Consider the following 23,532-nt stretch of genomic DNA (forward strand, 5'->3'; position numbering starts at 1 on the left):
GTAAATTGTTTGTTTCATTCATCTGATAGTTTTATGGCTTTCAGTGGAGGGCAGGGCTATAATTTGTGAGTGCTCCCCTCGGGACTGGAACCCAAGACCTTTGTGTTGTTTGCACAATGCTGTGCTTGTTAAACTTTATGTATTTTTAAGGCCCCACTGTAAAATTGACATAATAGTAGACAAACATCATTGACAGAAACATTTTTGATGTGACGGAAATGATCTGATAATTAAAGGTTGCTCTTTCATGGATATAACATATAAGAACATACTGGAAGCACAATCAGGCGACCATTTGAAGGGACCTCCTCTTGTTAAACCACACTACATTGTTTACCCATCAATTCTTTGTGTTTCTTTAAAACAGGGGACTTCTATATGAAGCAGGACACCCGACTCAACATGCTTAAACAACAGAATTTATTTTGAAAGGAGCAATAATTGATTTTTGGCATCATGGAAATGTTGCATGCATTCTGCACACTACTGAAAAAATGTAATTCCTTCGGTTGAGAACAATAGACAATACAAATGGCAAATCTGAGGCCCACAAAGGACTGTGACTAATATGGCTGTCCTGCATGGACAGTAACAGGATGAACCTTATAAACATTTTCTGATGGCACATAATCATGTGTGTAAATAGGAATTACACAACAGAAAAAAAACAGGTAAGGTGTAATTTGAGACAGATATGCTTGTGGACAGGAAGAATAGGACAGTGCTGTATACTGAAGTAGCTGCACCTGAAATGCAGTCAACCAGTGACACAAAGATGCCATAGCGTTGCTATGCCTACAGTTCAGTCCATGGGCATTCACCTTGTGTACAATGACTGGAACATGCATTCTGCTTTTGCAGTGGGAATACATAACAGGTAGCATTCCCAGCTGGGAAGAAAAAGAGGACTCTTCAGTCTTTGGCCAAAGGGCATTGTGGGAAGTTATCAGCCGTCTATATTCATGTCTATCAAACATGTTTGTTCCTGTTTTTTTTAACCCATTTTTAGCAGCACGCAGTTGAGCCATTGTTTTGCCCTCTGTAGACAATACTGCGTGCATTGCCAAGGTCAGCACCAGGTTCCTTTCAGTCAGGAAAGCCACAGGATTTTGTTTGCTTAGTGGACATCAATAGTTTCCATCAAATCTTTCACCACTCAAATGTAATACTATAATTTTGTTAATATAACAAAAATGTTCACTAAAGAGGACATTATGTATTAAAGTATAGCAAGGCAACAAGTAGGAATGAATATATTCGGTAATAGTGGGTTGAAGAAAAAAAATCTTGTACTGTATTACATAAGTTAAGAGGCCCCCCCCCAAAAAAACATATGCACGGATATGATGCAATTTCCTGTGGCAAAGCCAATGTGGTTTCAGCCTAAAACTCAGTCCGGCCTGGAGCAGTTATGATCCACTGCAGCTTAAGAAAGGGATCTCCCACTTCCATAACTGCCAAGTTTCCATTTACACACCTTCTTCTATTCCTCTGACAGAGAACTATTACGGTATATATTGCACGTCTCTCACAGTGAATCATGTATGTAACAGGGCCACAATGGTGATTAGGGCACCTAACGAAGCGTACAAACATCCATAGTAATGAATGCTAATGCATCAACAGAACAGAAGTAACCCTGGATCGATGTCAAACACGTGGGCAGACTGCCAAAGTCCAGAAACACATTAATCATTTCATAGGTTTGGTGTAATGGCAAAAATGTTCACTGTATTGTGTGCTCTGTTGCACTGATTTACTAAATGCACTCTGTAAATTTGTTTAGTCTAATAGGATGGTTATTCCCAAGACCTCTGTAAGTCATCAAGACTCTCTGACATATGGTTGTGACCTGTGATTACATTTATTGTCAGTTTAAATACTACTAACTAAAGAATCGCGTATGTCCTCAATGACCCTAACCACATCCTATAAACATCGTTAGACATCTGCTATTGGTTTGGGTCTTCACCACATTCATTTGGTGCTGTATCTTCTTTCCAGACTAATTGGCTGACAGTTCTGCAGGACAGGTTAATAGAAAACAATAATTTTTACCAGATCATAAGGACAAACACATTGTTCGGTGCCAGCACTGGGATCAGGCCGCAGATACTCAGAAGCTCATTTTCATGTCAGAATGGACAGCAAGCTGGCAATCGGTGGTTGCCACAGACTATTAGCTTGTGGATATCAAAAGTTATTCCTCTCTCACAACCAAGTTGCTGTAAAGCCATCTGTCCATGACAGAACTTGAGGACTCTGCTTGCACACTTGTGCAGACCCCAGAACCAAACACTCTGCGGAGGTGCTTGAGGTTTTGAGGCACTTTGTTGCTCTGCTGCTTCTCTAAATGGTTTAAACATCATCTAAATTCAGCTACGTAGCACCAGCAACGCTCAAGACTGTTTGCAGTCAAGGTAGGCGGGGCCATTGATACACCAAATGTGTCCATTTCTTGATTACTTCCCCAGAAAGATATCTGATTGGCTTTCGTAAAAAAAAGGGTTAATTGTCTAAAAGTGACAGCTTTTAATTATTAATGAAAACAGTAATTAATCCCAAAGCCCTAATATACTGCGTCACCTTTTGAATGAAGAAGTCGCCTGTCGAAGGCACAGCGTTCTGTCATATCTGGAAGTAATTGTGCGGTTTTTCTGGACTCTGCAGCAGTGGAAGAAGCCAGATGTTCATTCTATTTTTTTAAATGCTGTGCAGCATGTGACAGGAGCAGTGAGTCACTGCCTGGCCCCCAACACAGAGCAGAATATAGGCCAGGCGCTGAATAGAGCAGTCCAGTGTGCAGAACCAGCACCGCATTAAACCAGACTAACGCTGCAATGGGCCTGAAACAGGGGAAAACCAGCATGGAAAGTTTCTACTGATAACCAGCTACAGAATGAAGCCCCCCAGCACACAGACATGCACACACACAAACTACCTGTCTCACCAGCACTGGCAGACAGCTTCAACCTGGCAGACAGCTTCAACCTGGCAGACAGCTTCAGATCACTATTACCAGGTGAGTCATAAAGAATGCGATACGCAACAAAGCAGTGTCTCCTTTTGCAAACGTTTGGCACTTCATACATTCTCATACGTTAAGATGTCCAATGGACCGGAGGGAAAGCAGCAGAGATGTCATAAGGGATCCTCCTGTAGAAGATGCCAGAAGCTCGCTCGCCGCCATCGGCCTTCTTCAGCCGACAGGCCCCCGCCATTAGCGAGAAAAACAACAGGGAGGCCCTCCCTTCCTCTGAGGAGGCCCAGCAGTACAGTCCGTCCGGCCCCCGCTTTCCACTCGCTCCTTTCTGCAGCGGGCTCATGGAGATGCAGCATTGCATGACATCATGCAGGGGGTAGAGCAGGAGGACAACGTTTTCTGGCAGCTTAGCGCGGCACTAAGCTTGCATTTTTTGCCTGCATGTTAGAAGCGTGTCACCCCCAGGCGAACAGGGGAGCACGCAGGGAGAAGAGGTGGGCCTCTTCCTGTATCATGGCTTCGGGCAAGGTTCAGTTAATTCCACAGCCCTGGGTGGAGTTTTTATAGTGACCTATAAACGAGTACAGGTATATTTTTAAATACAATTGAAGGGTCTTACATTCGGTAGAATTAGAAATCAAGGCTAAAATATTGCCATTCGAGACAGTTTTCTAATACAGCTGAAGTTCAGCAAGTAGTGGTTTTCTTGAACAACCCAGCGCATGCCAGGTCAACACTGGTAACCAATTACTGAGAAGTCTGCTGGTTTTCAAAGTTGGCGATTAAGGAAAACTTGAGATCGAATTCCCACGCTGTCTGGCTGATCATTCTGTACAAGTATTTACAAGCTTACAGCCAACGCTGGGCAGAGGGACACCAGGCGCCCCCTACTGGCACCAGGGGGAAACATGCAGACATATGGGGTTTAGTTTGAGTGAACACAGAGACAGACCGCTTAGGGGCATTAGTCTTAGTGGTAAACAAAGTCTTGATCCCTTTCGTGAGCGATGAAGGGGCCCGCTGACCGGTGGCCATCATAGGTGTTTGTGTGTGGGTGGGTGGGGTGGGGGGGGGGGGGGGCAGAGCTTCACAGTAGGCAGATGAGACTCTTGCCTTCCTCGATCTCCTCTTGCACCTTGTCACTGGAGGTGGCGATCTCAGCCTGTGCGGAGAAGACTGCGCAGATGAAGGTGAGCGCGGTGCCGCCGATGGCCGTGTAGAAGGCCCAGCCCAGTGAGCACATGCCCGGCTTGTACGGCGACGCCTCTGCTCCACAGTAGGTCACGACCTTATCTGAACCCCAGCCAGCGGGATACAGCATTAGGCCCAGGATTAGGAAGAGTCCTGGGGAGGGGGAGGGAGAGAGAGAAACAGGCCTGTCATTACGGCGGCCGTGACTCACAACAGCCACGGACACAGTATGATGATCGACCCGGATCAGACATCAGCTCTTCTGAGAATGTAAACAAGCAGCCAAAGGCCAAAGCTGCTTTACATCACGCCAGACTGTGCCTTACACTCCAGCTTGTCAAGGTCATTTAGAGAAAGCCAACATCATTGTAATTTGTCAGTTTTGGTTGCAATAATGTAATTACTTAGGAGTTTAGATTCCAGGAATCTTTCGTATAGCAAACGAGTTACAGAGGGCGGGGAACCGCTCGGGACATCGGGGCGCTGCTGCCAGCTCCCATTGTTGACTTTGTATCATAATAAGAATCAAAAAAGGCAGGAAAATGTCCTATAACAACAAACGCCAGTGGAATTCTGCACAAACTGTGAGAACCTGAGTGTGTGAAATATCCACTTGGGGTTTTCACTGCCTATGCCTGTAGATTGCTTAATGGATGAGCCCCCCACCCCACTCAGCTCACGACGACAAGGCCGCCCGGACGCGCATGAAGATCCATCAAGGTGAGCCACTGACAAATAACTGTCGGAGAGAAGAGGGTGAAAAATGACACCGTCTTTCACTGTGCCAACATCAACAGTTTCCTTAAATCAAAATATTTCCTATTCCATTGAAGGCTGTTCAGATTTCCTGTCACTTTGGGTCATGAAGGGATCTTCAGAGGCTTTCAGATCTTTCCGTTTTCCATGAGACCCGACAAAAATCAGCAGTATGGGTGACAGGTCAAGCAGACCTTTCTAACGGGTGGGGGCTGTACAAAATGGGATAGAGATGGAGGTTCCTGTAAGGTTAAGCCAGACACCAGTTCTGCTGTTCTGTAAGGGCGGCAGTAATTTTCACCAAAGTCAAGCTGTAACAGTCATATTATCCATTTTAACAGGTAACACTTGGGTATATTGCTGCAACTGAAAAACAGGCATCAAGAACTTAACAGGATCATCCATGACTTGAATGCCCACACCTTGAAAAGGAAGTGATTCATCTGTCTGGGTATAGTACAGTCAACCCTCAATGGTTATTAGTATTTAGATCAACATTATCCCTAAAGTTAATCAGCCACTTGTGCTTGCATCCAAAGCTAAATAAGACTGGAAATAAGATCTGAGAGAAATTACAGTGTTTATATGTATTCTTACTTCCTTTTTGTTGGTCAAATTTCTTTGACCATTGACCAGGATTCTTCAGTTCCGGTTCTGGAGGGCCAGTCTGCTCAAACACACCTACTAAACCTGGCAATTAGCTGGTGATCTAAGATATGTTTGAGCAGGGAAATCTGCAAACTGTGTTGCGGACTGTCCCTCCAGGACCGGATGTGGGGAACCCTGACATAGACTCCAACAACAGGATGAGATTCTGGGGTTTGATTAATTTCTTCAGAGAACCTCACCATCACCATCTGAGCCCAAGGATCGCATCGGGATTTTCCGCCCAGTGTTTTTCAGCAAAAGACACAGAGAATGTGGATGATGGACCGTCCCTCGCAGTCAGCTGAGCCGGGTTCCGTGGGTCTCGTGTGTGTGTGGGGGGGTGTTTTTCCACATCTCTCAAAAGGCACTACTTGAAAAACAACCGGAAGCAGTGGCTAGGTTTTCCCCCTGCCGTTGGCTGCTGCCGGTTTCCTGTGTCCGTTACCAGGTCAGGCAACTTCACAGTCCGCCGACCCGCATTCACACATACTCACTGGTTAACCCTTCAGAACCCAAGCTGGAAAGACAACGGGGAATGGTCATTTCCAGACAGAAACCAATATGCAGACTTAGTGCCTGGCCGGTTTAAGCTCTTATCATATTACTTATTTCTGTTTTAGATGCAGTGGAGGGCGGCTTTGCTCTGGGGAATCCCCATCTTCTGACTATTCTCAGTATTACGCTTTTGGACAGAGCAACGTGCCAGAGTGCATGACGACACGATTACCCGAGTCAATGTAGCTTAATAACTGTGCAAATGCAGCAATTAAAACTGAGACAAAGAGAAGGTAGTGCCAGCATTCTATGAATACGGATGTTTATTCCTTTTATCGTAGCGCATCGAATGATGCTAATAGATGGTTTGGAAGACAGAGATGCATTTTCCTGCATCCGCGTGGGGGGTGTGTCTTCAGCGATTGCTGCCCTGTGGCTGGGAGAGATCTACTGACAGTGTTCACTGACAGATGGAGTCCTCCAGAGAGGAGATTTTAATCAGGGTCCTGGAAAGCTCCGGACTCTGCTGTGCTGCGTGGCGCTCTGGCGCACGGTCGCAGCCAGACCTACAGACCAGGAACGGCAGATTCGCAAGCGACTCAGTCAGACGCAGCTGTAGGTTTTTCCAACAGGGATATGAAACCGCGTCTCATGCCCCACCAGCTGAGGGCGCTAAAGATGTGCGAGCGGGGGAATCCAGGAGCCAGCTGGGAATCGGCGTGAGGCGTCACATGGCAGCTGGCCGCCTGGTGGGGGGTAATGCGACTCCCCCCTCCGCGCTGCCCCAGCCCCCCCACACGGCCCAGCTGGGCACCCAGACACACAAGGCTGCCGCCGCCGCCGTAAGCAGGGGGCAGACACCATAATCCCAAGGCCCTGTGCTCCTCGGCCCCCCAGCGCATGCAACACCCCGCCTACATTGTCCACTCAGTTCACTTAGATTCATTTTGATATGCAGCCCCTCCCAGCATAGCTGTCCCAAAGCACCAGTCAGATACTTAATATTTCCGGACAGGACTGTGCGTAGGTTTCTGTCCCAAAGGACCTTCCTAACCCTGTTTTGTCCCCCCAGCTTCAGTTGTGAAGGGTTAAGGACTATATCTGTGAACTCTGGGGGTTAACTAGCTATCCAACTCCCCCCTGGCAAGGTAACAGTATGAGGGTCAGAAAGCTGTGTGTGTGCGTGCGAGTGGCTGCATCTGTGGATGTGTCAGGCTGTCTGTGGATCCTCAGGCTGTCTATAGGTCAGTTCTCTCTTCATCCTTCTGCAGTTTTCGGCCTTCTGAACACCCCTGCAATTCTGGGGGGCTGGGGGGGGGGAGTGAGCGTTAGGGTGTAAACTTGGAATGTCCATAATGATCAACTGCTTCCACTCCTGTGACTCTACCACTTCCTTTCACGAGATGAATCATTCTGTCAGTCTAATGCAAATCTGACAAGCAAGCTGGGCAGCTGATACGCCGGGAAGATGGCGAATGCAGAGGCCTCGTGTGCAGCACTGTTCTGCATGCCTGTCAGGCCGGCCGGCCTTCAAAGCAGGCCTCGGGGAGGAGGAGCTTACGGACACTAGCCGCTCCTGCCCTGCCGCGCGTGCGTCTCCTCCAGTGCGGAAATAAAAACTAGGTCATAAACTCTTTCCCCATGTTAGCTGGCCTGACAGCCAGACAGTTTCTGGTAACTTATGGGAGACGGTGTGGTTTTAATTCCCTGCCTTCCTCTCCTTGGAGAGGGACCCTGGGCTGGGATTTCGGAACCGCTTGACCCAAAGCGGGTGCACTCTCAGCCCCGGATGGCCTCTCCCGGGGGGGGGGGAGCTCGCTCTTGCGTGCCTCTTTACGAGCCCAGGGCTGCTTCGTGACGGGGAGGCCTCCCTGGCCAAGAGTGATTTTATAATTGCCCCCCCGGCCCAGCACGATTTCAACAGGGCTGCTTTTCTGCAGCCCTCAGCACGTAATACTCTTGTAATTCCGATGACCTCAGTCTCGGGCCAGTATCCTGATGTGGGGGGGTTTCAGCATGGGGTAACAGAAGGTTTGTGTCATACTCAATGCAAAGCCAAAGCTTGACTGGGACAGAGATGTCCCAAAGTGTGCCTGGGCCTTCTGAATCGCACTAGTTACACCCAGAACACCTGTCTGCCTCACTTCTCGTCCTCGCCAGCGACATTATTATCCGCTCATTATCTTGACGATCTGCTGGAGGTTCGCTGCACGCCGCTGTCAGCAGCCGCTTGTTTGTGAAAGGCCCTGTCGGTAAATCTTGCAAACAGGAGGGAAGCAAAATGTACGAGAGAACAAGCCCCATGGATGGAATTCGCCAGGCGAGGTCCCCGTTTCCTTGACGGAAAAACCGAATGTCCTTGTTTGTCCCAAGCGTACCTTAACCACACCCATTGGGTCACCATGAACAGCCTTCATTCTGTGGCCACATGGGTCAATAAATGGCTGCCAGTGGTACCAAAGGAGGAAAGGTTTAGGCCTGGGGCATAAATATAAGGCACAACAGACATGCCGAAAATGCTTAACCACCACAACCACCTACAGGTCATTCATAAGCTGTCAATGAATTTTACCCTCTTCCCAGTGCAACAATGATGCTGACATGTGGTCTTGGGTTTCGATCAGCCTTTGGTCCTATGGCAAATCAGGCAAGGAAAGCCTTTTACTGCTCTCACCAATAGCAAATAGCATGTGACTATTTCGGTGCTACAGTTTTATCTAAAAGCTCTATTATTGTAACATACAGTACCAGTCATACAGTTTGGACACACCTACTGACAAAGGTTTATTTGTACTTCTCTATATGTTTTAGAATTTTTATAAAGACATCAAAACTATAAAATAACATATAGAACAACGGACTGACCAAAAAAATAAAATAAATTGTATTAAACAAAAAAAATGTTTGGGGTGTGGCAGCTCTGTGGGTTGGGACTCAGAAGGTTGCTGGTTCAAATCCAGAGTGATACAACCATTAGGCCCTTGAGCAAGGCCCTTAACTCCAACTGCTCCAGGGACTGGGTGACCCCACTGTCTCCTCTACACCAGTTCCATGAGGTGGCCTCCTGGGATGCTTTTCCAGCTGTCCTGAAGGAGGTCCACATATATGCTGAGCACTCATTGGCTGCTTTTCCTTTACTCTCTGGTCAAACTCTACTATAAAACCAATTCTAGTGTGTTTAGGTCAGGTGGCCTGGTCATGCAATGTGACACTATCACTCTCTTTTGTAGGTGTCTTCGTGTGTCCAAACTTTTGACTGTGGTCAGATCAACCCAATATAAAATCTGTACAAGAAGAACCTTGGATTAGCAGCCAAACTGTCCACTGATGCTGGCGCCCAGTGTTGATGGCTGAAAACTTGGAGAAAACTAACCTACAGTCCTGCATCTCCAGAAAGTCTGTCTATGTAGCCCTGAAGAAGCTGTGGTGGAAAACTAGAAAAATAAACAGTATACTGCATACAACAGATACTATACAATATTACACAAATAACCATCCAAAAAAGTGCTTAGAGATAAGCAATATCCAGGTCTAAGGATGCTAAGCATTTAGCGTATTTGTTTTTTCAAGTCTCCTATAACACAAAAAGGCACAATGAAACAGATGGGGGCTTGGCACTGCATTACATACAACATGTTGCTAAGCCAGTTCTTACCTGTAGCAGAATTGTCTACAGGGTGGGGCTGAACGGGCATATAAACAAAGCGGGGCACAGTCCAACTGCAACCATTATCGGCGAAAACGGGCATATAAACAAAGCGGGGCACAGTCCAACTGCAACCATTATCGGCGAAAACGGGCATATAAACGAAGCGGGGCACAGTCCAACTGCAACCATTATCGGCGAAAACGGGCATATAAACGAAGCGGGGCACAGTCCAACTGCAACCATTATCGGCGAAAACGGGCATATAAACAAAGCGGGGCACAGTCCAACTGCAACCATTATCGGCGAAAACGGGCATATAAACGAAGCGGGGCACAGTCCAACTGCAACCATTATCAGCGAAAACGGGCATATAAACGAAGCGGGGCACAGTCCAACTGCAACCATTATCGGCGAAAACGGGCATATAAACAAAGCGAGGCACAGTCCAATTGCAAACATTATCAGCGAAAAGCCGATGGATGAGCCCCTTTAAGAATCCTAGAGTCTGGCCAAACACCTGCCTTTGTCAAGCAAGGAACGATCGCCCTTAGAAGTAAGTGTTTTGTGTGTAGCACACAAAAACCACTTCAGGGTTAACTACATGGTATGAAATATAACGTAAATATTAAGACAAGTGGCTTAGCTGCTTGCCATGTCGTTTGCTTGTCAGACAACAGACAGGCGTGAACATTCATAAAAAATGAATGCAGAAGTCGTGGGAAGAGATTTTATGGTAAGTTTCTCGATTACGCTTCCAGGTTTCCTGTAATATCTTTTGTGCAAATGACACAGATTTCTGAGGTGAGCTACTTTCCAACCTCTAGTCTTCATGAAATATGTCGCTGTTTTTCTTCCAGTGTTAGATGCTGAAATGTGCTACAAAGTCTTTTTTCAACATAAGTTGCATCTGCATGACACCTGCATCTTAAAAACAAAGCCCTCCCCCACCCTTACACAAAGGACTAGTCTCCAGCTAGCTCCTACCATGTCGTCAGGCTCTATTTTACTGGGGGTTCAGCTGCATTGTTGCACGTGTTCTTTCCTCTCACAATCCTATCGCTCGGTGTGGTTGTCAAAAATCTATACTGATGTGTTAAACCCCAAGTGCACCTATAAAAGCCACGTGTGCTTGTGGCTTTAAACGTCACCATTTTTTTTTGAAGAGGGGGCTAGCTAAAAAAAGGGAACAAGAAAAATTGCAAGTGGTGAAAAGAGAAGCACTCAAAGTATTGGTTCGAATCGAAACTAGCCATATATAACAAGGTATCAAGATGAGGTAAAGAGGCGTTGAGAAATTTCTGTTATAGCATCTTAGTTTTTTTTTTTTATCCTATATGTTTTTGCTTGACTAAACTGTTTTGAGGGTCTAAGAGGGGAAGAAGCTCCTTTCGTTAGCAGGAAAACATGGTTTATTATACATCGGAGCATCACTAGACGGCCAACTGAAAACCCCAGTTCATGGTGTAATAATGAACGTTCGGCCTGGCTCAGCTCACTTCCTGTCCACTCTGCTTCCTCCACGAGGCCCAGGTACATAAGCACGTCTCTGGGGCTTTACATGCTCTGATGACCAAACATAACCCTTGCTTGGAAAGCACCCACCTCCCGATCTGATGCCCAGTGATGGGTGATCCTGGCAGGCTGAGCCTTTGGACAACTGCAGCACCAGATTGTTTACCAGGGTTTCAGCCATGCAGCTAAGACTAACACTGGGCATATTGAATCACTCTTATTAGAAAGAGTGTCAAACAGAAATGCCCAGGGCAGCTGAGATCACCAGCATGCGAGTGACGACGGCCGTGCATTTTAGGGACTCTGAAGCATCTCAAGCCCTATATGGCTCACTGCTCTTACCCCTTGCAGGAATAACGTGGGCAACAACCAAGCAAGTGACACAATGTGAGCCATGTGGTGCATTTATAGATACTTCGCACCATAGCTGAGAGAAAATTCCCAGGTCTGAATAGACATCTTCTCAGGTCACAGAAGAAGTTATGGAAGAAAATATTGCATAATGTACAAAAGTAAGTAAAATAAACACACTCCTGAATATAAATTCACTAACCCAATAAGCAGACATTGGCGAATATCTTTTCAAATTCACCGAAATTAACAAACAATGGTAAGAAAATAAACGTTAGCACACAAATCAGCCTGAACCCAATTGTGTAATAAACCTGTATGGCCATTTGGAAAATCTATCTCCCAGTCGAGTGTTAGGTTACATCCAAACACGCAGAGTTCCATTTCCCTTTTACTCTGGGTCAGCATACTTTGCAGAAAACACCAAAATGAGGAGTTCAAAAGAAAAAAAAAAGCGGTGGAATGAGAAAGTGGCCCTTTGGTTGTGTGTGAAATTACTGGCCTAGACAATGACAACATTTAGTCATGGGACAAACACCATGCAGTCCCCCACAAAAAAAGACATAAGAAAAAACACAGCTTGGGTGAAAATAAGATGAAGCTACTATTGTTCAAAGTGAAGTCAATTTCTCTGAAAAGTCACTTCTTTCAGTCACACCAGTGCAGGTACCTACTTTCACTTGAATGTATTTTGGGATTATGAGCTATTACGGGTAGAGATCTCCACAACTGTATGCTATTTATGTGAAGGCATAAAGTGGACCTGAAATTTTTAGTGTGCCATACTGGGGAGGGTCTACATTTAGGACAGATTACGCACCACAGAACATCCTTGGAATACTTTCGTAACATTATGTGGCATTTGCTGTGCCTGCTGGTTCTCTTTGCGGCTACAACACCTCTTATTATAAGCACTTTCTGCATCGATGTGCCGAAAGAACTTGCAGAGGATAAAGGCTCCTTACAGGAATCCATGGATGCATATTTCCCACACTTTTGTCTTTACACAGTGATAAACCTTTTTCAAATGGTCTTTTTACGAATGGACACTCCTTTCAACTCCACTAGCCATTAAAAGTTTCTTAGGAGAGACAGAAAATAAATCTGAAAAACAAAGGCAAAAGACTGGGATGAGTAGGTGCCCCATCCTGGGTTATTGCCCCATCCTGGGTTATTGCCCGCCTTGCACTTCTGGGATAGAGTCTCCAGGCAATAGGACAACAGGGCACAGAAAACAGATGGATGGCTGGATAAAATTCAAGGACCCTGTGTGTATTTTATGGACATAATCTCAACTGTGTAAAATGGAGACTTCACCTCCTTTAACTGACTCATGGTTTAACTGACATGATCTTCCTTGTCCTCTTCTCATTGATCATCTTTTTGGTTTTGTGATGCTTTGGGTTCACCGTGAAACCCACACATACTCATACAGAGCTCAGTAATATCACCCATCCTTTGAGCACGTGAGCGGAGTGACTGCGATGCTTCCCATGGCACTGAGTGGAGTCATGGGTCAGAGGTCAAATTCTCAGCCAGCTCTCAATAACTCGTTTTAATAACATTAACTGACTGGCTCATCTAATCTGCCTCCACATCTGCCTCACTCAACAGGAAATTACCTAGACATTGGATTCAATTATTGCCCAAACGCTGAGAGCAAAGACAATCATGTGGAACCATTGAATAATACTCTGATGTTACCTTAGATACAGTAAACCAAAAACAATTGTGACAACCCCCAAAGTTATTGTGCTGGAAGCGATACTAAGTGATGTGTTAGGACAAGCAGTCTTAGAAGGTACCTTTCCTAACAGCCTCAGTGCATAGTTGTGGTACTATCATCTACAGGTCACTCCACAGCATTATGGGAGATAATGGCACTACACCACGCCTACATGGGTGGATGATGGGAACCTGACACCTGGTCCTGCATGACCGCTCCGAACGCACGCCTGAGTGACGTGTCCCCAGCCCGACCCCTGCAATCACCACTGCTGGCTGGCTGCCCCACGCGTGACACGGGACCCACCCGCCCTCCGAAATGGTGAGAGGGAGTCATCCACAGAGGAATCGCTTGGCAGCTGGAAGTGGCGCTGGCAGCCCAACACTTTCCAAGCCATAGATCTCCCTCCAGACAATGCTGCCCCCGCAGATCAAATCGCAGTGATTCTCTCGCCAGATGATGCCAGTGAACAAGTATCCATAAATATCTGTACAGAGTAATCCACAGCAACCCCCTTCCAACCTTCTCCCAGCATTCATCTTAATCCCATTCTCATCATGTCTACGAGAATGATGCAGTATTAGAAAGATCATAGAGAAAACTTGGGAAATGGTCAACGTTGATTCATTGGGTTGGTCGATGTTTAAATGACAGAAGGGCTCATGCTGCCTGTCCAGAGAACACAGAAGATAAAAAAGAGACTCTCAAGGTTTCTCTTTCATGCTCTGGGAGTTCAAGGCAAACAAGAGTCACACAAAGGAACTGAAAACATAACACAAAGCAGGTGCTACAGGAAATGCACAACAAAAACAGGATTTTTACAAAGTATCCCAACTGAGATCAGGACCCGAAAAAAGAAAACAACTAGGACAGCAGGGGTGGGGGGTGGGGGGTGGGGGAGGGGGGAGTGTGGGGGTGGACAGAAGTCTCACCGGCGATGCCCTGCAGGAGGCCGCACACGTTGAAGATGCTCTTCTTCATGATGCTCTGGAAGCACATGGTGAAGACGGAGATGAAGGCCACGGCACACAGCAGCAAGATGCCGGCCGCCAGGAAGATGGAGGTGGCCTGCCAGAAGCCGCTGGCGATCTCGCCGAAGTGGACGGCGTAAGGCCCGCACAGGACGTCCCGACGGAAGCCGGTCACCTTGATGCAGCGCCCATAGATCCCCAACGTTGGACGGTACGGTTCAGGAGAGACGTGTGAATCTAGCATGGCCTCAGGCACCCGCGGGGAGCCCACCAGCCAGTCTGTGCTCATGAAGGCTATGAGCTCTCCGAAGGCCACCACAATGCTCAGCAGAGTCCACAGCATGGAGCGGCAGGTCACGATCACATGACACATGGTGGCGGGTGTGGGCCGAGTTCCTGTCTTGCGTGTCCGAGGAGGTCACAGGTTTTTAGATGCTCGCCTTGGCACTCTGAATGTTAAATCCCTCGTAAGAGCGAAGAAGGGCAACTCACAGTACAGCGAAAAGCATTCTGAGGTGTAACGTCGTCAAAAGTTTCCCAGGGCTTTCGGTGAATGATTAACCGCTTATCTTATCTCCCGCCGACGACTTAGCTGTTGGGCTGCTCCCCCTCCGTAGTGACTTCCTGGCACGGCGTGTCGATCCCTCTCGCTTTGGACACCTCGCCACGGTGCTACATCTTACTGCTTACTGTGTCCTCAGGGCCTGCCCGGTGACATCACTCTGGGGAGACACCTAGGAGAAAGGAAAGAAAACAGCAAAAGCGGTTTTCGTGAAGGCCAGAGCCATTTAAAGGGCCAGGCAGCGCCGCCCACTAAACCACAGGGACAGCGCTGTGGCCGCCCACATCTCCCAGACACGCTGTTTGTCTCGCGGCCTCCGGGAACACCCACCACCCCTGTGGAAGTCATCAGAATGGAGTCAAGGCTGGGACTGACTGTTTGCGCTGCGGAAATCGCAGTGCGGCGCACTTTTCAGACGGGATTTCATGCCGGGCTCATTCCATTCTGCTCTGATAATGCGAGGAAGCCGGCCCGACTTACAAACTGTCCTCTCATTATAAACACTGAGATGTGAATCCTCAGGCCATCCAGCGTGACATTCTGACTGAGTACGAAACGCACACATAAGAACAACAGGGTTCAAAAGGACATTGTTTACTATGTTTAGAAGTTATTACTTGTCATAAATGAATGAATACTATCTCTCCCCAAACTGTGCAGTATAAAATTTATATGGGAAATGCATATATAATTTTACAATGACAAATACAACCCTAACTTCCTAACTTATTCTAACTTTAAGGGCACTCTCTTTTCATTTCTATGGGCATAATCCTGGTCCTAACTATGAAAACCCTAACCCTTACTCAAACCTAACATTTTGGCATTTTTAAGTGCCAATTTAATTTAATTTTAATTGTATTCGCTTTGTTTTTCACATTGTGGGGATGTATACAAAGTATACAATATGCAAACAAAATATAAAGTCTCACACACAGACACACAAAGGGGACATGCTAAATGCTGATCACTATGAGCTTCCACACATTTCCGCAAATGTGTTCCTCATGTTGATAAAATGTAAGATTTGTCCTAGAAAATGGACTTAAAAAAAATATATATATATATATTCCTGACAAAGTTCTCAGAAGTCCTGGATTGGTATGTGTCAGGCAGCACAGCAGCCCTGAGAGGATGACTTGCATGTTAAAATCAGTCATGCCTGGCCTTTGAAGTGCATGTCTTTATCGCTACTTTTGAAGTGCAGTCAGCCAGCAATCCGCTCAATGTTTTGTTTCACATACATGCTGCCCTATTTTGTATAACAAGAATCAAGTATCTAAACCACAGGTAACTGAGTAGTCAGATGCAGTGAGGGGTGATGAAGGGGTGTGGGGTGTTTTATATGGAATAGCACATTGTAACACTGTCCACCTTAAAAAATATCACCACTACTAACAAATCAACAACAAAAACAACTACAACTAAAATTATTATAAGCTAAGATGGCAAAAGTTAACTTATTTCACTTTACGGACTAAACTAATGCAATATATCATGAATGCTGCTAAACGGAAGAAGCATATTTCTCAAATTGACCTTTTCCCTACATGAGGGACCACTGAAATATCGATAATTTATTCCATAACCAGGTACGCAGTACAGGCTTACTGGCAGCCATAGAACTTATCCCAGGAAGTACAAGTCACAAGAAAAATATTAATGGCCCCGGAAAGGACACCAATGAAATATCAAAGGCCTGGGGATGGCCCGGATAGGACACCAATGAAATATCAAAGGCCTGGGGACGCCCCAGATAGGACACCAATGAAATATCAAAGGCCTGGGGATGGCCCGGATAGGACACCAATGAAATATCAAAGGCCTGGGGATGGCCCGGATAGGACACCAATGAAATATCAAAGGCCTGGGGATGGCCCGGATAGGACACCAATGAAATATCAAAGGCCTGGGGATGGCCCGGATAGGACACCAATGAAATATCAAAGGCCTGGGGATGGCCCGGATAGGACACCAATGAAATATCAAAGGCCTGGGGATGGCCCGGATAGGACACCAATGAAATATCAAAGGCCTGGGGATGGCCCGGATAGGACACCAATGAAATATCAAAGGCCTGGGGATGGCCCGGATAGGACACCAATGTCTTAAATTCTTCTCATACTGATCTGTGCTCTAACCCACACTGGACTACTACTTCAGTTGAGAATGGAAAAGATTATTATACAACATCAACAAATTTCTTGAAGTCTCTCATACCTTTGCAGGTACGTCTTACTCAGTAAGAAAAGGATCAAAACGGATCAAACCCACCTCCAGATTCCGGGTGATTCTTCCCAATAAAAAGAACAGTAAATACTGCAGTGACTCAGAGGGTTGGAAGTCTAAGCCCACTGTTGTGGGTCTGGAGATACATTTGATAAACACCAACCGTTTGAGACACTGATATTATACTCTTACCTTGGAAAATGTTTCTAAAACAAACAAAAGCATTCTTTCTTCATAATCGCCACAGTGCCTTGTGTGGTAGGAAATCTTATCTTCAGATACTCATAGGTTACATTCCAGAAGTTTCCCAAGTGTTTATCTGGGTTGTCCACGGATCTGGAGTAAGGTCGGCTTCATGGGAGGACACAGTTTATCACGCATATCTTGGAAACATTTGTGGAGAATATTGCGGAGACTCCACTGCAGCAGCCAGCCCTCTCGGTTTGACAAACCAAGCCTGGAAAACACTAGCAGAGCATTGCTACACACTAATGCATTGCAATGGACTGTAGGAAGGCCAGCCGGCTTGTGCGTGTGTGTGATTCTCTCCCATTATGTACTAAAATACACCTGCAAGCTTTGTGCATTACCTGCATTACACTTCTTTGGACAAAAGCACCTGCCAAACAAATATAAATTTTAAAATGATGAGGGGAGGAAATTAACTACCAAAGCCAAAAACTCACATAACTCTGTCTTCCAAGGCTCCACCCGATTGCTACATTCAGTATAGTGTTATATTGTTCACTTGAGCAAGCACTAATATGATTACCCAGAACCAGATTTACAATATTGCCAAGCAGGAAAACGTGCGCCGGTGTGCGAGTCTGTCTGAAGAACATTCTTCAGCTAATGCCATTATGTTTACATATTATAATAAAAGTGTTATTTTGGAACATTGTTTTTTTTTTTCCTTCACCCTCATCTTCTCACTGTAGATCTAAGGTAGGCAACCCTGACTCTAGAGTGTCAGTATCCAGCAGTTTCTCTCTCTTAGCTGGTCTCTGATTAACCAACTGACCTCAGGCAGATAGTAACTCATCAGGTAGGATAGGGTTAGGGTTAGGGTTAGGGTTAGGACCTAGGTTAAACCTGCTGGATGGTGGCACTGCAGGAATAGGTTTGCCTACTCCTGCTATAGATGAATCCAGATAAACTTTGTTCTGTTCATATCTGCGTCACAATACTCCTCCATCCACTCCTTCACAACAGCACGTGAGCTCAGGTCCAGCATGTGCAGAACATGACACTGCTCACATCAGAGATAAGGGCGCTGCCAGTGTGAGACCGGGTGGCACGTTTAGAACACTGCCCACACTGGCCTGTGAGTGCCTTGGCACCCAGTCACGCCTGCCCCGCAGAAAGGTCCTGGGCGGGCTCTGGCACCGGGCAGGCTGGGTAAACAGCAGACTACACCTCTCCCCGCCTCGCAGGGTGCGATCAGAGCTCGGCTTTCCTGTGCAAACACGACGGTGTTGTTTTCTCACCAGCTGCACGGCACAGAAACTCAACACTGTGTGAACCACATCTGACCACGGGCTAGAACCTCCACAGCTACTGCACATGAGAAATGGAGGTCAATACGAGAGCAGCTTTCCTTACCACATGTGTGCGCCTGGATTGTTTGGCTACACTTTAACGGTACAAAGGGAAGAGCAAAGAACCAGAAATATTGCCCGTACCCTTAGAGGAAAAAACATTATGCGGTACAAAGGTCCCTGAAGACAAGTACTTCTTTCTTGCCAAAATATTGTGGCTTCTGAGCAGCTGTATCATGTACCTGTTACTCCTGAGTAATGAAAATATTTCAGAATAGGGGCAATTTGGCCTGCCTCATGTCAGGGAATTCTGTCAAAACGTGCGCAGTAAAGTTATGACTGAAACAGGGATCACAAAGGTGAACTTTAACCAAGCCTTGGTTGTTCAGGGCTTGTCCGTCTGTTGGCATTCTTGTTTAAGGTTTTAACCACAAACTGGTCAGACACTGCAGGGTTAATAAACATGATGCATTGCTTTAAACCTGCCATATTTTTGGGTGATCGTGAATAAAATTGGAACAGTGTGGAGGAACTGGAAGGCAGTATCAGAGGGCCAAGTAAGAAGGAAGAGAAATCAGACAACTAATTTAATGCTATTTTAAATGCATTAAGTCTCATTAAAAAGTGGTCAATATCAGAATTTTTAGACCATCACTTTTGCCTTTCATACTTACAAAGTGGAAATTCGGTGTATGTAAGAGATAAGAAAAACACTAGAAAAAAAATCCTTGTCATATGACCAATAATTTATTTGCAGATGATTACAAGCTATAATGATCACACAAAGTAAATGTTCTGGAATGCTGCAAATGGGAATGAAGTCAGAAGGTCCCATTCTTTTCCACCCTGCTTTCCATAATGAAAATCCAAAACATAAACTAAAGTGTTTCCCCTACGTTTACAGCTTTGGGGGGGGGGGGGGGGGTGATGGACACCTGCAGGATTCATGGTGTTCATGTGTCTCTTTTAATGACAGCAGCCAATATAACAACTGAACTAAATATCAGGTATAAATATAGGTGCCCCCCTAATATAATGGTAGGGGAAACACTGAGTCTGGAGGAAAGAAGCCTGGGAGTGTGTGTGCACTGCTGGCCGTCGGTGTCCATAACCCAGGCCAGGGACCTGGCGGCGTAGGTTAACCCGTCTAGATGAGGTCAGACCTGTGACTGGGGGAGACTTTCGTTTTCCATGAATCATTTGGGTTTTAGGGACAAACAGTAGGATGGGATATTTAGCGACAGCTTCAGTCCCATTAGAGGGCCAGTGAATGAGAGTCTCTGTGCCTGTGATCAGAATAGTCACATGCATGTGAGCCCTACAGCACGGCCCTTAACCCCCAGTGCCAGGGACACTGCACATTAGCTGCCCCTGCACTGTGACCCCCAAGCTATGGAGAGCAAGAGCAAAGAAGAATTCCAAAGTATTTATGCAAATAAAGGATCATTATTAGTAGTAAATTGTTCAGCCATAGTCACACTATATCAGACAGCCTCACGCCAAAACAGCCATGGAAAACCCAGAACTCTCACTTGATCAAAGTCAAATGATGCCGTAGAATCAAATGATGCCGTAAGCCATCTCTCAGTATCTCTCAGTGCTCCTCTGATATTTAAACATTCACAGCCCCAAAACCAATAATACCTGGAAAATACATTCAACTGGCAAAACCATGAGCCATGACCTGCTGCAAAGGGCACGATGGGCCCTTCATATTTCACTTCATATTTTACTGCAGAATTTGATTTTACATTGGGTGTAATTTGGGGGCGGGGGTCTTCGCCTCATAACGATAAAAACCATCTTCAGTAACCCAATTACTGTTTTATTTGCTGATCAAAGTAGAAACCCAGTAAATGTATACAGAGTGGAAAATTTATGATGCACGTAATTTTGTTTTGGAATAACCTGGTCACATACCTGGGGCAAAAGGGGCAGTTAAATCTTTTATGGGTCCAATTACACAGTGATACTATGACTCGCCAGCCCAGCTCTGCGGGCACCTGCTCCGCCTCTCGGCATGACCCTTGACCCCAGAGTTAGGGGCCGGCGTGCGGCTCCTCGGGTGACCATGTGCACGTCTTCCAGCACTCATTAGTTACGGGCCTGTGGGCATCGCCTGATCACGTCTGCTGAGTTTGGGCTGAACTTTCAACCCCTCCAGTGACCCAAGCAGATCTTAGCCCTGAAAAAGCCCCAACACATGGGGTGAAGAGGTCAGCGGGGTTGGAGGGCAATAGATAAGGGTCATGGTTCCCTAAAGCTGGGGTTAATAATAGGGGCCTTCAGGCCCTGCCAAAGGTGGACCTTTGAGTGTTGCTGCATAATGCCAGTCATGTGGTTACTGAACCCTTGAAATGGAAAGAACTTCAAGTTATCATGGAACCCTTGGGTAACTTAAAAGTATTATGCTCTTGGACTTTTAGCCGGTGGTGAGCAAATCCTTAGCAGAGGACAGAGCCTGCTGTGAAGGAATCAGGCCGCATCATCTCACGAGTATCTGGAAAGGAGGTTAATGATTCCTTGGAAGAAGTTCTCTCAGGGATTTAATGGTGAAATCGAGAACATCAGAGAGTTTCACTTAACAACCTGCCATAGTACTGTGAACATCTGCATCACTAACATTGTAGGGGAAAAAAAACAACAGAACTCAGGATCACCTTATCTTCTCAACATCTACAGCTGTCCTCATCACCGAGGGCACGTTCATGAGCATTTATTGTTTAACATGTTGCTAAAGATATACACCTCAGTTATTAAGACTTAAGTGGGGTCATAATAACAACAATGAGGACTGTAACCCTACAGTAATGCTGTTAACCATGGTGGAGTGACTGATGTGTCTGCAGAGCTGAAAAATATATTAAGATGTCTTTCCCATTTCATGTTTGGATTTCATACCTCTGACCTGAAAAGGCATTTTATGCAAGACGATGAAGTTCCATTAAGCACGGCTGCGCCGTTTGAAATGCAGGACATCTGACAGACAATTGTTAGCAAAATTTTCCAGCAAAACAATAAAAAGGAATCTTCAGAAGCCTCCAGTGACGTTTAAGTAGCACAGCTGAGGGCTGTAATAATTTCCGAAACGCTCCATCTTCGTGTTTCACACGCGAATACGGCACTGCAGCCCTGCTATAAAATGGGCACGTGAGTCACGATGCCTGTAGCTGTATGTAACGCTTGGAACAGGGTGTCATGGGAAGGGATGAGTGACACACTGCATGACCCCTGGCTTCCCCCTTTCTTTCCGTTCGCCTTTAGTGCCGCTGCGAGATTCGGGGAGTCGAGCGAAAGTGAAGTCATGTCTGCTGAGCACTGGATAAAGTCCCTCTGAAAAAGCCATTACTGTGCAAAGACTTAAACCAATAACACGCGATGGGGGTGACTGGGAAAGCCAATATCTGAGAGTCTTTGTGAACGACAGAGCATGCTCACACTATCAAGTTCGATACTTTATTCCAAAAGAGAAGCATGCAGAATTCTTTATATAATGCTGAGGACTGCACTGCCACAGGGTTAGGAAAGATTCACACGCTATGTACAAAGTAAACTACCAAATATGTTGCTAGGAATATTTCAGTGTGACAGTTTATAAGATTAAACACAGTATGTTATTGGAATATTCTCCATTACTCTAAATTATTTTACATAACATGAAGCACAATCAATATTATTCAAAATAAATTCTATCCTTCTAGATATAAAACCAATTTAATGTGCCCCTATTCCTGTATAACATCCATCCATCTTCTGTACCTTCTCCTATGCACGGTCCTGGGGGTCCAGAGCGTATCCTGGAAACCACGGCTCACAGCGATCACCCATCATGGCCATGCAATAATATCATATATAATCAAATGATCTTGCATAATAATTACAGTAAACACTGTCAAGCTTTACATTATTACTTCTCCATCCCGAAGTGCAATTCCTTAAAAGTGCATTCCACCTCCCTTCTCCTGCACCCCCCTTTCTCGGACCTGTAACCGCCCCCGCGGGGGGGCACACGGGGTGGCCGTATTTCACCCAGGGTTACAATAACAAATCCTCTGGCTGTGAAGGGCCCCACCAGGGACCGAGGGCTCATTTGCATCTGCATGGCCCCCACCACCAAGCATCTGGGGGCCATTTCAGCAGACAGGACCTCTGCAGAGCCTCAGATGGCCCTGGTGACACTGAACCCTGGGGCTTTGGATCACTCCAAGGAAAAGCTGCCTAGAGTGAATATCTGCCACCCACCACCAGCCATATAATTCCTATAAACCCATATCCCATAGAGAATAAAGGTGAGCATGAGATGTATCCCAGCAAGCACAGAGCATGAGCCGGGGGAACACGCCGGCCCGAAGGCCAGTCCATCTCAGGCACACACCATACGGCAAAGTCAGAAACACCAATTCACCTAAACACATGTGGTATTTCTCGACAGCAGGAACGCAAAGATCGTACTTGTGGTCTTGCTAACTTGCCTTCCAAGAATGAACTGGGGCGCAATGCATCATGGGATTGGTCTTATTTGGCAAGGATGCAACTGATGTATCCTTGATATTTGGGGCAGGGCAAGAATGACATCTGGGAATTTCTACCATCCTCTGTACTTGTGTTCTTAGTATTGGAACCGGTCCTCAGCAACGGAAGATGACATAAAATGGATAGACAAGAACACAAGTGCGGTCAAGTATGTATATTGAGAAACCCATATTTTTGATGTGTTTATTCGTGTAGCAGCATCAACAGCCAGCATGCTTGTTAGCAAAACAGATATTGCTCAGATCACATATAGACCACAGAGAACAATACAAATCTATTGCTATAACAATACCTGATTGTAAACTACATGATGTATTTCTGGGAAGAAGCTTTATTTTTCCTAACAGTCTTGAAGGAGAGAGAAAGATCATCTGCACACATACGAACG

At 46.0% G+C, this 23,532-nt stretch overlaps 1 protein-coding gene across 5 annotated transcripts in view; it reads right to left on the reverse strand.

The window, feature by feature from the left end:
- Positions 1 to 403: 403 nt before the first annotated feature.
- LOC111849958 (LHFPL tetraspan subfamily member 2a protein) overlaps positions 404 to 23,532 on the reverse strand; it is a 49,997-nt gene continuing 26,868 nt past the window's right edge. For 4 of the 5 annotated variants that reach the window (XM_023823315.2, XM_072714434.1, XM_023823314.2 and 1 more), the window contains 2 exons: positions 14,244 to 15,016; positions 404 to 4,327 (listed from right to left, as the gene is read on the reverse strand). In XM_023823315.2, the coding sequence (XP_023679083.1) occupies positions 4,071 to 4,327; positions 14,244 to 14,655 (669 nt within the window). In that variant the 5' untranslated portion in view covers positions 14,656 to 15,016 and the 3' untranslated portion in view covers positions 404 to 4,070. The remainder of the gene's footprint in view (positions 4,328 to 14,243; positions 15,017 to 23,532) is intronic. The other variant, XR_011992380.1, reaches the window with a different exon arrangement.

Source organism: Paramormyrops kingsleyae, chromosome 7 (genome assembly GCF_048594095.1).
Source record: "Paramormyrops kingsleyae isolate MSU_618 chromosome 7, PKINGS_0.4, whole genome shotgun sequence".
Classification (NCBI taxonomy): Eukaryota; Metazoa; Chordata; class Actinopteri; order Osteoglossiformes; family Mormyridae; genus Paramormyrops; species Paramormyrops kingsleyae.